The sequence below is a fragment of the Aquarana catesbeiana genome, linkage group LG03 (assembly GCF_042186555.1).
Source record: "Aquarana catesbeiana isolate 2022-GZ linkage group LG03, ASM4218655v1, whole genome shotgun sequence".
NCBI lineage: Eukaryota > Metazoa > Chordata > Amphibia > Anura > Ranidae > Aquarana > Aquarana catesbeiana.
In genome coordinates, this window is record NC_133326.1 from 68,025,830 (window position 1) to 68,040,819 (window position 14,990).

General features: G+C 45.5%; 1 protein-coding gene across 1 annotated transcript in view; it reads left to right on the forward strand.

Annotated features, from left to right (window-relative positions):
* The window catches only part of FBN1 (fibrillin 1), a 408,253-nt gene that overhangs the window by 250,739 nt on the left and 142,524 nt on the right, over positions 1–14,990 (forward strand). Inside the window, exons 13-14 of the mRNA XM_073623525.1 lie at positions 840–965; positions 3,359–3,481. Coding sequence (XP_073479626.1) covers positions 840–965; positions 3,359–3,481 — 249 coding nt within the window. The remainder of the gene's footprint in view (positions 1–839; positions 966–3,358; positions 3,482–14,990) is intronic.

Sequence of the window (14,990 nt, forward strand, 5' to 3'; positions counted from 1 at the left end):
TCCTCATCGCAGGACCTAAATTAATATAGGGAAGCCCTGGGCTCTGGACCTCCCAATCCTGGATAATGATGATCGGGTGGTTATATGGGACGATCTGTTCTGCCATTTGATCTCGGCTAGAGATAGACTTGTGTAATTTAAAACTGTTCATCGCTATGATCTCACGCCAGCCAGGGTGTTAAGTGCCCTTTTATTAAATGTCATCAGCTAAGATTGGTGTCAGTAGGGCAGTGGACGGTGTCAGTCATTTTTTTTTTAAATTATGTTTTACAATATTTTTATTATATTATTATCAATTTTTTTAGTAGCCCCTATATAGGACTTTGGTGAAATATCAAAGGTTTAAACAGACTGCTGGTGCCTCATTTTTGAGACAGAGGACAGGGATTCCCGAGTCTCTTTCTCTGCAGCCTGCAGTAAACATAGTTTACTATGCTTCAGTTAAGAATTAAAAAAACAGGAACGATCGTTACAGATCACGCACTGTGTTTATTCCGAAAAGGAAGGCTGGTTAATTAAATATTTACCAGCCCCTTCCCCGCTCCTGAGGGTTGAGGAGGAAAGCTGGCATCACTGCAGGGGGGAGATGGGAAGAAGGGGGAATTGGCACAACCTGGGGTGATTAGGGTGTGCTCAGGCACACCCAGCACACCCTGTTTGCACGTCTATGTTGCTGAGCACCTTAACAGTCTTTTGATCTGCTGTAGCTACTGTATAATTATACTTTTGTTTGGTCCCTACTGAATTAGTTGTCCATACTCTTAGTAAAATAATTTTAAGGTAGCTCTGTGTATTCACATGCCAATTACATAATAATATCGCGTTTTCCTTTTTTCTAGACATTGATGAGTGCTTACAGAATGGAAGAATCTGTAACAATGGCAGATGTGTGAATACGGATGGTAGTTTCCACTGCGTGTGCAATGCAGGCTTCCAAGTGTCACCTGATGGGAAGAATTGTCAAGGTAATCTTTTTCTCATAAATAATCTTTTTTACTTACTTTTAAATACATGTAAAAGCTTTAACCACATGCCTGCCGTGCAGTTTTTCCATTTTTGTCACACATATTAAATTAGCATTTTTCACTAGAAATTACTGTAACCCCCCCCCAAAAAAAGTATACATTTTCTGAAAGCAGAGATCCTCCAGAACAAAATGGTAGTAATTGCAATTGTTTATGTCTCATGAATTTTAATCAGTTATTAATCAAATGCACTCTGTTTCCTAGCTTTCCTAGGAACTGTATAGTCAAATATGCTACCCTAACTAGCTCAGTCTTCTACAGAGGGTCCCTTTTCTTTGGTCTTTTTATTGTCAGCAGCTTTCAATAACACAGTATGACTAACTACAGTCTAAAAAATATTTTAAAAATATACTCTTAGGCCCCTTTCACATGATCAGCAGTGGATTTGTCAGCTGATCCCCAGGTGACCAGAGCAGGGCGGGCAGATTGCAGGTCCACGTCCGCTCAGTTTTTGCAGAGCAGACACAGACAGATCCTGATGGCAGAAAATGGAAAAAGGACAGCCACACTCCAAAATAATGCCTTTATTGAATAAAGCTTAATCCATACATCAGTCAGTGACACAGGTCCAGATGATAGTTGACGCGTTTTACACAGTTAATGGTGCTTAATCATAGCTATGATTAAGTGCCTTTAACGGTGTGAAATGTGTCAGTTTCTTCTGGACCTGTGTCTCTGATTGATGTATGGATTAAGCTTTATTCAATAAAGGCATTATTTTGGAGTGCGGCCATCCTTTTTCCATTTTCTGCCATTTGACTTTGCTGAGACGGCACCCTTCATCTCCTACTACTAGGATGGTGTGAACACAAGCGATACCACCTGGAGCGGTTGAGTGGTAATTACCTTGATTTGGTGTTTTTGGACAGACAGAGCCTGCTCTGCTCTTTGGGCAGCCAGGTGTAAACCGACTCCGCTATCCGTTTATACCCAACTGCCCTCTGATCTGATTCTAGATGGAGGAGGATGGATCTCTTTTTTTTTCTTTCTTTTTTTAATTTTTTTAGTGGATCAGAGGTCGGCAGGTGTAAATGGACACAAGTCTATTTACACCCGCCGGTGCATGGGGTTGAATGGACCATCTAATCAGGTCTCCCTGAAAAACTGACAGGTGGACCTGATCCGACTCTTCGTGTGAAAGGGGCCTTAAAGGACATAAATGCCACAGAACTGAACTATTTTAAAATTGTATTGCTTTGCCCCTTTTCTAACAGTGTGCCTAATTTAGCATTGGATGGTCTTTAATAAATAACTGTTATCAGAGTTTTTTCAAAAAGAAAGTGTGTGTTTGATTGAGGAAGTATTCGTATTGTTACTGAAAACAATAGTGGTTGATGACTGGCAGTTTTCCAACAAGCAGACGAGGTTTTCAGGGAAATATTGTGTGCTTACAGTACAATAGTGGGATTTACAAAAACTCTCTGAAATGGTGATATGACCTTTGGACGAACATTATCTAGGAATAACATTTTAGTCTTAAAGGAAACTTGTGCTGACAGAAAGAAGTGGGATGCCTTTGCTGGCCTCTCCTTATGAAAATGCTTTCTGTCTGGCTGTCATGGTGATCTAAAAGCTAAAAACAATGTTTGAGGCACTGACAAGTGTCTGGCTTAAGTGTTCTGACTTCCAAATAGTTGATCATTTTTTCTCTTGAGTTGGGGAGAAAGTGTGGACAATTCTAACAAGGATGGGTGGAATCTTCAGGCCCATCATTGTTAAGAGACCTGCCTCTGTATGGAACGTTTTCATTGATCAGTTTGTCTGATATAGCAACTACTGTACCCCAAAGCACCATTCAGATTAAACTATTTATTTATTTCATTATTACAGATACTTATATAGTGCTGTCATTTTTTTACACAGCTCTTTACACATATTTGTTATACATTCACATCAGTCCCTGCCCTCAAGGAGCTTACAGTCTAAGGACCCTAACTCACATTTATACATACACATACTAGGGCAAATTTAGCCAGTTAACCTAACCTACCTACTGTATTTAGTGAACAGTGCATGTGTGCAGATTGTACTTTAAATGTTTTTCAATTGGTGGATAATGAATAGAGACCTGAACAAATAAGTCTGGAAATGCAGGCTGTGGCAATAAAAATTCTGAAATACATTTTTCTATTGCACGAAACAGAAAAAGATCAAATTCTGATAAAGTCCATATGCTGAGAATTATCCATGTACAACTTAGATACTTAATTTGTGGTCCAGAGACCACATGCAGCTCTCCATCACACTGGCAGGTTTGATAGTTTGTATATACTTATCACAAATACATTTTAATTAGTCAAAGTAAGTAATATGTAAAAATGTTTATTTTACAGATATGGATGAATGCAGCGTAAGGAACATGTGCCTTAATGGAATGTGTATTAATGAGGATGGAAGTTTTAAATGCATCTGTAAACCTGGGTTCCAGCTTGCGCCAAATGGACGCTTTTGTACAGGTATGTACTAATGGTCTTGTGTCATACAGCATTAAGTAAAAAAATAAATAAAGGTGAGCAGAGTTTTCAGCACATTTTAATAAAGTTTACTTGCTTTCAGTTTGGCTGTGTGTTAACCTATACACCTTTCCCCAGAATTAGTATGCAGTATAAATGTCAGAGGCTTGGTTCACACTGGAACATTCAGAGATTCAGGTCTGATTTCAGCCAGAATTTTGGGCTGAATTCGGACCTGAAATAAACCAAAAAACTCACAGGACTCCTGAACAATTCACACTGGAGCCACTGCGGAGATGTGTGAACTGGCTCCATAGAGAGCCAGTCACAATCTCCTGCTATGCGAATTATATGTGGGGAAACCCTCATCCAATTCCCATAGTGTGAACCCAGCCTAAATGTTATAAACTATACAAAAAGTATTAATAGATTCATTAGTGGAACATTAGGCAAAGGTTGTTTTCCACTTTTGGATAGATTGAGAAAAGAAAAAGAAAAAAAAACAGGTCAGTTTATTATTATTCATATCTATACTCCATGTTTGGGAGATATTTCCTACTTCACAGATCTGTCATTGGCTGTCCTGTTTGACTGCATTAGAAGTTGTAGTCAATCATTGTTCATAATGCAGCATTGTCATCCACTTTAATAATATCACCAGTGTCATGCTTTATGACATCATCCCCTAAAAGATACAATATGTTCCTAATAATTAAAAGCCTTAATCCCATGAACATTCCACTGGTCATCAAAATGGTTTCTTTTATCACATATAAGCCTATTTTCAGTATTTTTGTGAACGAAGCACTGGTACTACAACAGATGTTCCAGAACCAATGGTTTATGCAGCTGTCTTAATGTGATTGGACACTGGTTCACTGTTTGGCTGAGCCTTGGGATTCTGTATTAGGAGGAAGAGGTGGGGCTGCCTGTAATGATGTTCTGAGCACAGGATCTTACATTAGGCATTCACCTTTTCACCTTTTTCAGCATTACATTAGCCCTGGGGTACTATACAGGTCCAGGGCTGTGATCCATCTGTAGAGCCCTGTCCTTGAAGACTCTTTAGTGGGTGAGCTCACTGGGAGGGTGAAGTCCTTTTCAATCTTAGTTTATTTCAATATAAGGGTATAACAGAAAGATAAGGTACTGTACATTATAGTATTGCATAAATTATATACAGAACAATAAGGGTAACCTTTACTATATATGTATAGGACTATATGCTTTGGTATACAGCTTCTGGTGAAATACTGTAGTATCACATTGTATATAGAGGATTTTAATGTAATAGTAAAATAACATGCGTGGGGGAACCAACCTATAACCACCTTTGTAATTTAGCGTGATTGTGTTATCTGGAGGTTCCTCCTAGTCGGGCTTGGACGCTGTAAGGATCATTCAATCATTTATTATAGGTATTCAAGTTGTTGAGCAATTCTGGGGATATAATCTTTGTTTGTATATTTGAGTGACTGGTTCAGTACGTAAGGAAAAGAAGGCAGAGAGAAAGGTAGGAGTGAGAGCATGTAGAGAGATAAGGGATGACAACAAAAGTGGGAAGCACCTCAGCATGGCTAATCAGCGAGCAAAGACGGGGCATCCCTGATCCATATGAGGAAGTCATCGGAGTATCGAAACATTGACCATGAGGTCCAGGTAGTGGAGAACTGTTCCTCCTTCCCTGCTTCCTGCGCCAGCAGACGCTCCAGATCTCTTATCCGATCCACTTCGACAGCCCAATCACCCAAGGAAGGCACATCTATTGTTCTCCAATGTCTGGGGATCACTGTCCTGACCGCGGCCAGAAAGTGGCGCAGTATGTCTTTTTTAATCAGCTTGATTGGGCCCGGAAGCATAGATAGTAGGGCTATCTCTGGTGTGGGCTTAATTGAGGTCGCCATTAGCCTGCTGTATAGATCAAAGACCTTTTGCCAAAATTTCCGAATTAGAGGGCATGCCCACCAGATGTGTAGCATTGTCCCACTAGAGGACAGGCATCTCCAACAATATATAGAGGGGTTAAATCGTTGGATAGTCACCAGGCATCTGTACCATCTCGTTAATAGCTTAAACCCTTTTTCTTGAGTCTTAGTTGCCAAAGAGATCCTATGCGTTAAGATAAAGCTTTTTTGCCAATCAGCAGGGGAGATGGAATTCTGTAGATCTGTTTCCCATCTCTGCGTGTATGTTGGAAGGTCAGGAGCAGATACGTTTAATAGAAGGGAGTATAACAATGATACTACATGTGTTGGCGGGTCTGGTTGTAAGAGCAGCTCGTCAAAGTCTGACGGGTCATCTAGGATTTCTGAAATGGGGGAGAAAGTACGTATGTATGATATTAATTGACTCCTTTGTAACCACATGATTGGGGGCCCCGGACCCGTCTGGGGGGGTATGTCTGGTCTCAAAGATGGGTCAGCGCATAATACCTGTGCCAAACATCTATGACTATCCCTATTCCAGGGTCCAAATCTCTCCTCAACCCTCGCCGGGGGGAAAGCCGGAGTCCCAAAGAGAGGAGTCATCGGGCCCCGGGTTCAGATAATTTACTCGTTAATAGCAGTCGGTCCCTGTCACGGAACGTCCCACACTCCGCTTGAGTGCTTCCGTCATATACCGCTTCCTAAGTTCTGGAACACGAGTCCAATGGATCTGGCTATCGGAACCCCCAAGAACTAGACAACACCAGTCTTGGAGTACATCAGAACTAACTCTTTATTTGAGATCTCACACACATTTATACAGCAGGCTGACTCAAAGCTAACCTAATTAACATGAGCTAATTTACTACAAAATTTACCCAGACCAGATGACAGACTTGTGGGTACCGAGCTTCACACAGTAGTATAAACACAATAGCTGAAACTAATTACAATTAACAATACAAACAACAATCTCCCCCTTCCTCAGCCTAGACTGTTCGTCTCCTAGCCAGTGCTGGTGGCTAATGTGATCAGCTCATTCAATTAACACACATTACCATAAACATCAACACAGGGTTAATTAGAACAAACAACAATGAGTTGAATACCCTTAGAACCTAGACTAAACTTATTTACATTAAACACATTATAGCTGACATCAGACAGGTGAGTGGAGTTGATGACATTAGCATCTTCTCACAGTATGAGCCCCAACAGTATGGCTCAGTCACTATTGCTACTATGGCAAATACAGGGTCCCCAGAGTCTGTGTGTTTTGGGGGGACATGGAGCTGAATCCAAAGTAACACCAACCCCAGGGACCCCAGGCATACAGCTCACAGAGAGCACCATTTCCCCAAATGCCAGGGCCCATAATCTGTTGGCAAGAGGCTAGCGTTCAGTCCCCTCCAATAGCCTCTGTCCTGGGTGAGTCTGTCACATTTCTCCCCCATCAAAGGTTGACTAACAAGGTCCCAGACCTCCACCTGGTCTGGACATGCGTTAGTCAGGCAGAGTGAACTCACATAGTCTTCCCGCATGATCTCCATTCTTGGCTGCAAGGAATAGTTGACCTCAGTAGGTGTGGGGCAGAGGTCATTTACTCTCTGTCTGGCTGCCAGGGCTTCAGCTGGATTTTTTTAACATTCCTGGGCTCGGTCTGCTGCTGGGCAGAGGGGCCAATCACCCCTACTTCTTGAAGCTGTAGCGAGACACTAGGTGCTAGGCAGAGGCCAGTGGTGCTCTGCCCTGTTGCCAGCGATTCAGCTGGGAATAGCAGCTCCACTATATCAGCTTGTCGTCGGAGAGAGGGGCCAACTGCCCCAGCTCCCTGGATCTCCACAGTTGTTGCCGGTGCTGGGCAGAGGTTGGTAACACTTTGCCCTGTTGCCAGCACTTCTGCTGGGGACTCCGCATCCTCCGCTCCGGCTAACCATTGGGGCAGGAGGCTGGCTTCCTCCACTCCCAAACTGTGTAGCTGCCATTCGGGAGGTGAGCTGGCTGCTTCCTTTTCTATTCCCTCATCTGGTTGCTTGGACGACATGTCTATGGTACTGTCTCCTAGGTGCACTGATCTTTGCTGGGGAGGAAAGGCCGCTTCCTCCACCCTGGCCAACTGTTGGGGAGGGACAACACACACCTCCTCTCCCTTCTCCCCCTGTATCTGCTGCTGGGAAGTGATTGCCACCTTCTCACCCTGGGCCTCCGAAACTGCCACAGGTGTGGGGCAGAGGTTTTGGACCCTCTGTCCGGTTGCCAGCACTTCTGCTGGAGAAGTTTGTTGTAACTCCACAGATACTGCTGTTGGTGCTGGGCAGAGCACAGTAAAGTTTGGCCCTAATACCAGCTCTTCTGCTGGAGGCTCATCAGGTTGTTCTTCCTCAGCAGAAAAGTCTATTAAATCCCCTATCTCTATAACTGGTGTCTGGGGATAGAGGTTCACCATCTCCTGTTCATGGAACCGAGAAGATGTTATCAGTGCTGGACAGAGGTTAGCAGAACTCTGCCCTGTGGTCAGCACTTCAGGTTTGGGGACGGCAATCTTCAGATTTTCCACTGCCGATTCTCTGGCATGCTGCTGAACGTGTTCTAGCAGTTTCCTGTATGCCCTTTCCAGATGCTGTTCCTTCCTTAGCAAATGGTCCAGATCAGGTTTAAGCTCTGAGACCCCTGCAAGACCAAGCATAGCCTCTCTATATTCTCGCAGGTCCTCAAGGTCAGGTTCCCCTTCATCACCAAACATAAAATGATCTGTTAGGCTCTCCCACAGCAATCCAGGGCCTCCAAAGTCATATCCCTCCGGAGAGCATTCTGTTGTCTCCCCTAAATATCCCTCCTCTGCGTGCCATTGCAGAGCCCGATAACGATTGTCCAGCTCTATCTCCTGCTGGACCAGCCTGTCCAACTCAGTCACCCATTGCTCCTGGGGCCGCTCTCCCAGGAATGCCATCCGCAGTGCCCGTTGGTCACTGGCCCGTTGCTCTTGGGTTGGAAAGCACTTGCCCTGTTTTATACCAGCGAGCTGAAGGGCTCCAATCCAGAGCTTCACCCGAATCAGCTGCCTGAGCTCCAGGTATTCATCCTCAGACACAGTGCTGGTGTATGTTGAAAGGATGATCCGCAGCAGCCCCGGGAACTCTGATGCCAGGTCCATATCTCCGCTGGGGTGACTGAAGTCTGCTATGCTGATCTTGGATCCAGTTGGAGGTTTGGATGTCCCAGACTGCAGGAAGCTTTCCCGCTGCTTGCCACCAATGTCACGGAACGTCCCACACTCCGCTTGAGTGCTTCCGTCATATGCCGCTTCCTAAGTTCTGGAACACGAGTCCAATGGATCTGGCTATCGGAACCCCCAAGAACTAGACAACACCAGTCTTGGAGTACACCAGAACTAACTCTTTATTTGAGATCTCACACACATTTATACAGCAGGCTGACTCAAAGCTAACCTAATTAACATGAGCTAATTTACTACAAAATTTACCCAGACCAGATGACAGACTTGTGGGCATCGAACTTCACACAGTAGTATAAACACAATAGCTGAAACTAATTACAATTAACAATACAAACAACAATCTCCCCCTTCCTCAGCCTAGACTGTTCGTCTCCTAGCCAGTGCTGGTGGCTAATGTGATCAGCTCATTCAATTAACACACATTACCATAAACATCAACACAGGGTTAATTAGAACAAACAACAATGAGTTGAATACCCTTAGAACCTAGACTAAACTTATTTACATTAAACACATTATAGCCGACATCAGACAGGTGAGAGGAATTGATGACATTAGCATCTTCTCACAGTATGAGCCCCAACAGTATGGCTCAGTCACTATTGCTACTATGGCAAATACAGGGTCCCCAGAGTCTGTGTGTTTTGGGGGGACATGGAGCTGAATCCAAAGCAACAGGCTAGCGTTCAGTCCCCTCCAATAGCCTCTGTCCTGGGTGAGTCTGTCACAGTCCCATATCTGAAGAGTCTGACGAGTAAGGGTAGTAGAGAGGGTACTACCTTTACGCCGAGCCGTAGGTATCCACGGCAGGGCGCAAAGATCAGCCTCATTGAGATGTTTCTCCAATTGAACCCATAGCTTGGAGGAGGGGTGGTGAAACCAATCCACAATACGTGTGAGTACCGCTGCCTTATGGTAGGAAGAGGCATCTGGGACCCCCCCCCCCCCCCCCCCGGGCCTTAGGAAGAATCATTCTTTCATACTTTATCCTAGGGCGGTTTCCTTGCCATATGAATTTAGAAAAAATCTGGCGAAGCTTTTTGAAAAACGGGGTGGGGATGTGAATAGGTATGGTTTGAAAAAGATAGAGGAAACGAGGGAGGGCATCCATCTTTAAAACATTCACCCTACCCAACCAAGAGAGCTGTTTAGATGCATATGTGGTCAGATCCGCTTGTGTTCTAAGAAGTAGAGGGGTAAAGTTGCTGGTGAATAGTTGGGAAGCGTCTGTTGGGATATGAATTCCTAAATAAAGAATAGATGTGGAGTTTGTCTTAAAAGGGAAGGAAGACGCGAGTTGTTGGAGAGCTGCTTCTGAGAGTGAAATATTGAGTATTTCTGACTTACTATGATTAACTTTAAAGTTACTAACATCTCCATATCTCTGAAACTCCGGCATAATAGAGGGTAAGGAGACTTGCGGTTGGGTCACAAATATGAGCAAGTCATCTGCAAATAGGGCAAGTTTAGTATGTATGGGGCCTATACTAAAACCGTGGACAGCCGGGTTGTTTCTAAGGACGATGGCCATGTGTTCCATAACAAGAACATAGAGAATGGGGGACAAGGGGCACCCCTGTCGCGTTCCATTGTGAATTTTGGAGCTAGAGATCCATTTAGTCTAATCCTGGTGGAGGGAGAGGTATAGAGGGACATTATTCTGTAGAGCATGTTTTGGCCTAGACCCAGTTGTTGTAGTGATAGGCGCAGAAATTGCCAATCGACGTGGTCGTCTACCGTGAGAAGGCACAATGGGACATTGTGGGCTCGAGCATAATCTGCAATAAGAAGTGTTTTCAGGATGTTATCTCGTGCCTCTCGTCCACTCACAAAGCCCACTTGATCTAAGTGTATTAATCGGGGTAGCAACGGTTGTAGTCTATTAGCCAGCACCTTCGCATACACTTTCAGATCTACCCCTATCAGCAAAATGGGTCGGTAATTAGCACATATAGTCAGGTCTTTGTCTGGTTTTGGGATGAGAGTGATATGTGCCTCTATAGTTTGCGGAAGGAATACTGATCGCTCAGAGATTGAGTTAAATACTTTTGTTAAGAAGGGAGTGAGAAGGGGAGCAAATTGTTTATAGAATTTCGGGGTAAAGCCATCTGGGCCCGGACTTTTACCAGATGGGGTAAATGCAATGGTGCGGGCAACCTCGTCTTCCGATATCGGAGTTTCCAAGTCCTCTATCGTTTTGTCATCTAGAGTAGGTAATGCATTTTGTGCGATATATGAGGCCTGTGCGTCCGCTCTAGTATAGAGGGGCTCAGTGGGGCTTGTTATGGGTATGTTATAGAGGGATTGATAGAAGTCCCGGAAAAGTTGTCCCATCTCAGAGGGTGACGAGACAGTTTTCCCAGAATTGTCCCGTATGTGGGGTATAAAGGTGTTAGGTTGTTTGGTATGTAGGGTGCGAGCTAGTGATCTACCACATTTATCCCGGAATTTGTATTGATGAAAGGCTAGTTTGTTCGCAAGGGTACGGGCTAAAGCCTCGTATAATTCCCTAAGCTGAGAGCGAGCGGAAGAAACCTCCGCAAGCACCTCCACAGTCGGGGAACATTTATGGGTAGTCTCTAGTGCCCTGAGTTTGTGTACCGCCGTGGCTATCGCAGCCGAGCGTTCTTTTTTCATGCGGGCACCCATTTGGATAAAACTACCCCATAAGACCGCCTTTAATGCCTCCCATTTAATGGGTGGTGAGGTGTCATCAAAGGCGTGGTCTGTAAAAAAGTTTGAAATAGTCTCCACTATCCGAGATTCAAACCCTGGCTCAGTCAAAAGCGAGTCATTTAACCTCCATGTCCATTCTTTTATTGGGGTAGAGGGGACTGTAAGTGTCAGGAATATAGGAGAGTGGTCGGACCAAACCATAGGGTCTATTTCACAATTTGGGGACCAATCTAAACAGCCGTGGTCGACTAAGAAATATCTAAACGACTGTATGATTGGTGCATGTTGGAAAAGTGTGTGTAGTTTCGTGATTCTGGGTACAGTATCCGCCATATGTCTACAAGATGCATATTGTAGATGGCACGTTTTAGGGCCCGTATTTTAGGAAAGGATATAGAGGAACGGGATGTTGATTAATCCAAAAGTGGATCCAGGGGAGTATTGAAGTCCCCCCCGAGTATGAGCTTATCCTCTGCGAAACCCGACAAGATCTTGAAATACTGCAAGGCCGATGGGACTTGGTGTGTGTTAGGCAAGTATAGATTAGCTATTGTAAATTTGGTTCCCCATAGAGAGATTTTCACAAAAACGTACCTACCCTTGGGGTCTGCCATACGATCAAGCAGTTCAATAGGGAGTGTTTTATGAAACGCAATAGATACTCCCTTAGATTTTTGCATTGGATTGGTACTGTGGATCCATCTATTAAAGTATCTACTGGAGCAGGAAGGGGTGGATTCAGAATGGAAGTGGGTCTCCTGCAACAAAAGCACGTTGACTCGTCTTTTGTGCATCTGATATAGTATTTGCCCACGGTTCGAGGCGATGTTCAGCCCGTTTACATTGTTTGAACAAAGTTTCAATTGGGGGCGCGAGATCACTGTGTGAGCCATGCTGGAGTGCTAGGGGTCGTATAGGAGGGAAAGCAATAGGATATAGAAGAAAAGTAAGTAAAACAGTTTGGGGTAGGGTGGGGAGAAGGGGCGAAATGCTGAAGTGGGAAAAAAAGAAAAAGAGAGGAAAGGGAGAAGAGAGAAGAGTATGAGGATAATGGAAGAAGTAAGGTGTAAGTGGAAGGACACCTAAAAAATGTGTCCAGAAAATGAATGTGTTTGCTTACGCTATATCACGCTTTAGGCACAAACAGTGCCTGTCCTACTGTGGGGTGAAGGTCGAGATGGGTGAAGCTAAGCCATGATCCCGACAGCGAATCAGGCATGCATATAGTGTATGTGGCACACTAAACATGTAAAACGTATGTGCAGCATAAGGCAGCTTAACGAGAACAGATGAGAACAATCAACAAAATATAAACAGTGGGTATAAGTAGTTAACCTGGAATCATATAGAAAATAAATTGCAATTACATTGGTTCCCACTTGTAAATAAATCAGTTAGCCAAAACTATAGTATGCGCATAGGGAGAACAGGAGGAGCGGGGGACCCACCCGCGGAGGCATCCAATCGCAACATGCGTGGCGCCTGTTAAACTTACATTCTCCTGAGTTGGGGATTAATTAAGACCGGTGGCCAAACCTCCCTCCGGAGTAGCATCCCCCACTCCCTCCACACCCCCCCCCCCACTGCACGCCACTGAGGGAGGGGGTGAGATGGAACAATCTGACACAAAGCAGAACATTTTATATAAAACTGTTGTTGTATTGTAGCAGTACCAGACTCCCTTCATAGTGAGAGTCCCAAGGTGACCATAGGCTATGTTCTCTCCTGAACCCCAGCCATATAGTAAATTGGCAAAGAGCAGGGAAAGAGCCAAAAGGTCCGACCCCTGCTGTCACTACATCATTTACAAAGTTTTCCAGGAGTCTCGGGCTTTAGGGTAGAAAAGCACAGTTCAAGAATAGGGGCATCTTTGCAGAACAACACAAGCTGTCCGTCTCCTACCAACTTCTGAGTTAATCTTCTGGAGAGGTAGGTCGTCTCATCCCTGGGCCAGAAGAGACTGACCTAGACCTAGGTCATCTGCAACGCTGTGGGAGTGGACCAAGTCCCAACTGTCTCGATCCGTCTTCTGGAGGGTCCAGCCAGTTAAAGACGTCTACCGGCTCTTGCTGAATAAATAGGAAAAAGTCAGGCAGTTGGTCTGGATCGGAGAGCGTGAACCTGCTATCTCCCCGTGTCACCTTGATGCTGAAGGGGTGACCCCATGTATAGGAGGCACCGGCTTGCCGTATAAGGTCTAGTAGAGGCCGCACCACTCGACGCATGTATAGCGTATTGCGAGACAAGTCAGGGTATTGGTGGATAGAGGCTCCAAAGAAGTCCACTGGGCCCACGTTCCATGCTTTTCGCATGATCTCCTCTTTTAAGGTATAATAATGGACCCGACAGAGGACATCGCGGGGGCGACCTTCTCGGGCTCTCCCCGGCCCACCCACCCTGTGAACACGATCCAATTCAATTGGTGATGCTGCCTCTCTTCCCAGCACTTTATTGAGGATGGATATGACAGTGGGTTTCAGTTCTGCTCCAGATGTTGCCTCAGGTAGACCTTGCAGTCTAATATTGTTTCTGCAACTGCGGTTTTCTCTGTCTTCTATGCGGAGCTGCTGGTGGCGTAGGCGAAGGAGATGTGTCGCGGATGCAGATTCAAGAGCTGTTATACGTGCCTCATGGTCATCCTGAGCAGTATTTAAGACCGATACCGCTTCCTCATTAGCTGTGACTTTTTGTCTCAGAGTGTTCAGCTCTACTCTACTTGTAGGGAATCCTCCATCTTGCTTGCCCATGATTCGAAATCAGTTCTGAAGGCAGAGAGTAGGGCTGTAGCTTCCGTTCTAATGGGCACTCCCGACAAGGGATGAGGGGTTGTCTGGAATTCCCCGGTGTCTGTGTCTTGCGATGTGACTGACCTTGTAGAGGAGGTTGAAGTTTCTCCTCTGGAATCTTGGAGTTTCTCGTTTGTGTCTCCTGTCATGCAAGCTGTTGCGGGAGTGGCGGTGGGTGGCTTGGTCTTCCCTGGGTTGTGGCCGGGCGCCATCTTGTCTTTAGGGGTTCGGGGATCAGTCGACGCTGTTCTAAGTAGATACCTCTGTATGGTGCCTTGTTGAGAGTCAGCAAGTTCCGAGGAGTGTGAGCTAGCTGCCGCCATGTAAAATGCAGGTGTGCTGTATTGCGGGGATAGCCTGTAGCTGTCGGGATGGCACGGGACTCAGGGGTGTGTGGCTTCAGCCATCCCTGATCGATTGCTCTCTATCAAAACCCCATCCTCCACAAAAATAAGGGGGTCTGGGGGGGGGGGCAGGCCCGAGAAAGCAGCAGTGTCCCCCTGCCAGCGCGGACGCAGATTCGCACAAGTGCCGTGTGCGCGGAGGTACAGGGAGGGGGGCACAGTCTAATTATGACTCATCACGTTAAAGTGTGGGCCCATCTTCACTGTTAGGCCGCAAGATGGCGGCCGGTGCTGGATGTCCCCAAACAAGAAAAAAAAAAAAGAGGCCTGTACCTGAGTCTCTGGGGTCGGTGGAGGGGTGTCCACTGTATAGGATGGTGAGCTGGGTGCCCCCTGTATCACCGATTGCGGCACTTTGGTCCGGTAGTGGTGGAGGCCTCACAGGAGGCTGCTATAGGCCGCGGATGCTTCTGCAGGATCCTGTGTCCCCTTTTAGTCCGGTCAGCTCCGGAGTCAGTGGTCTTGGATACAGGCCAGTCAATC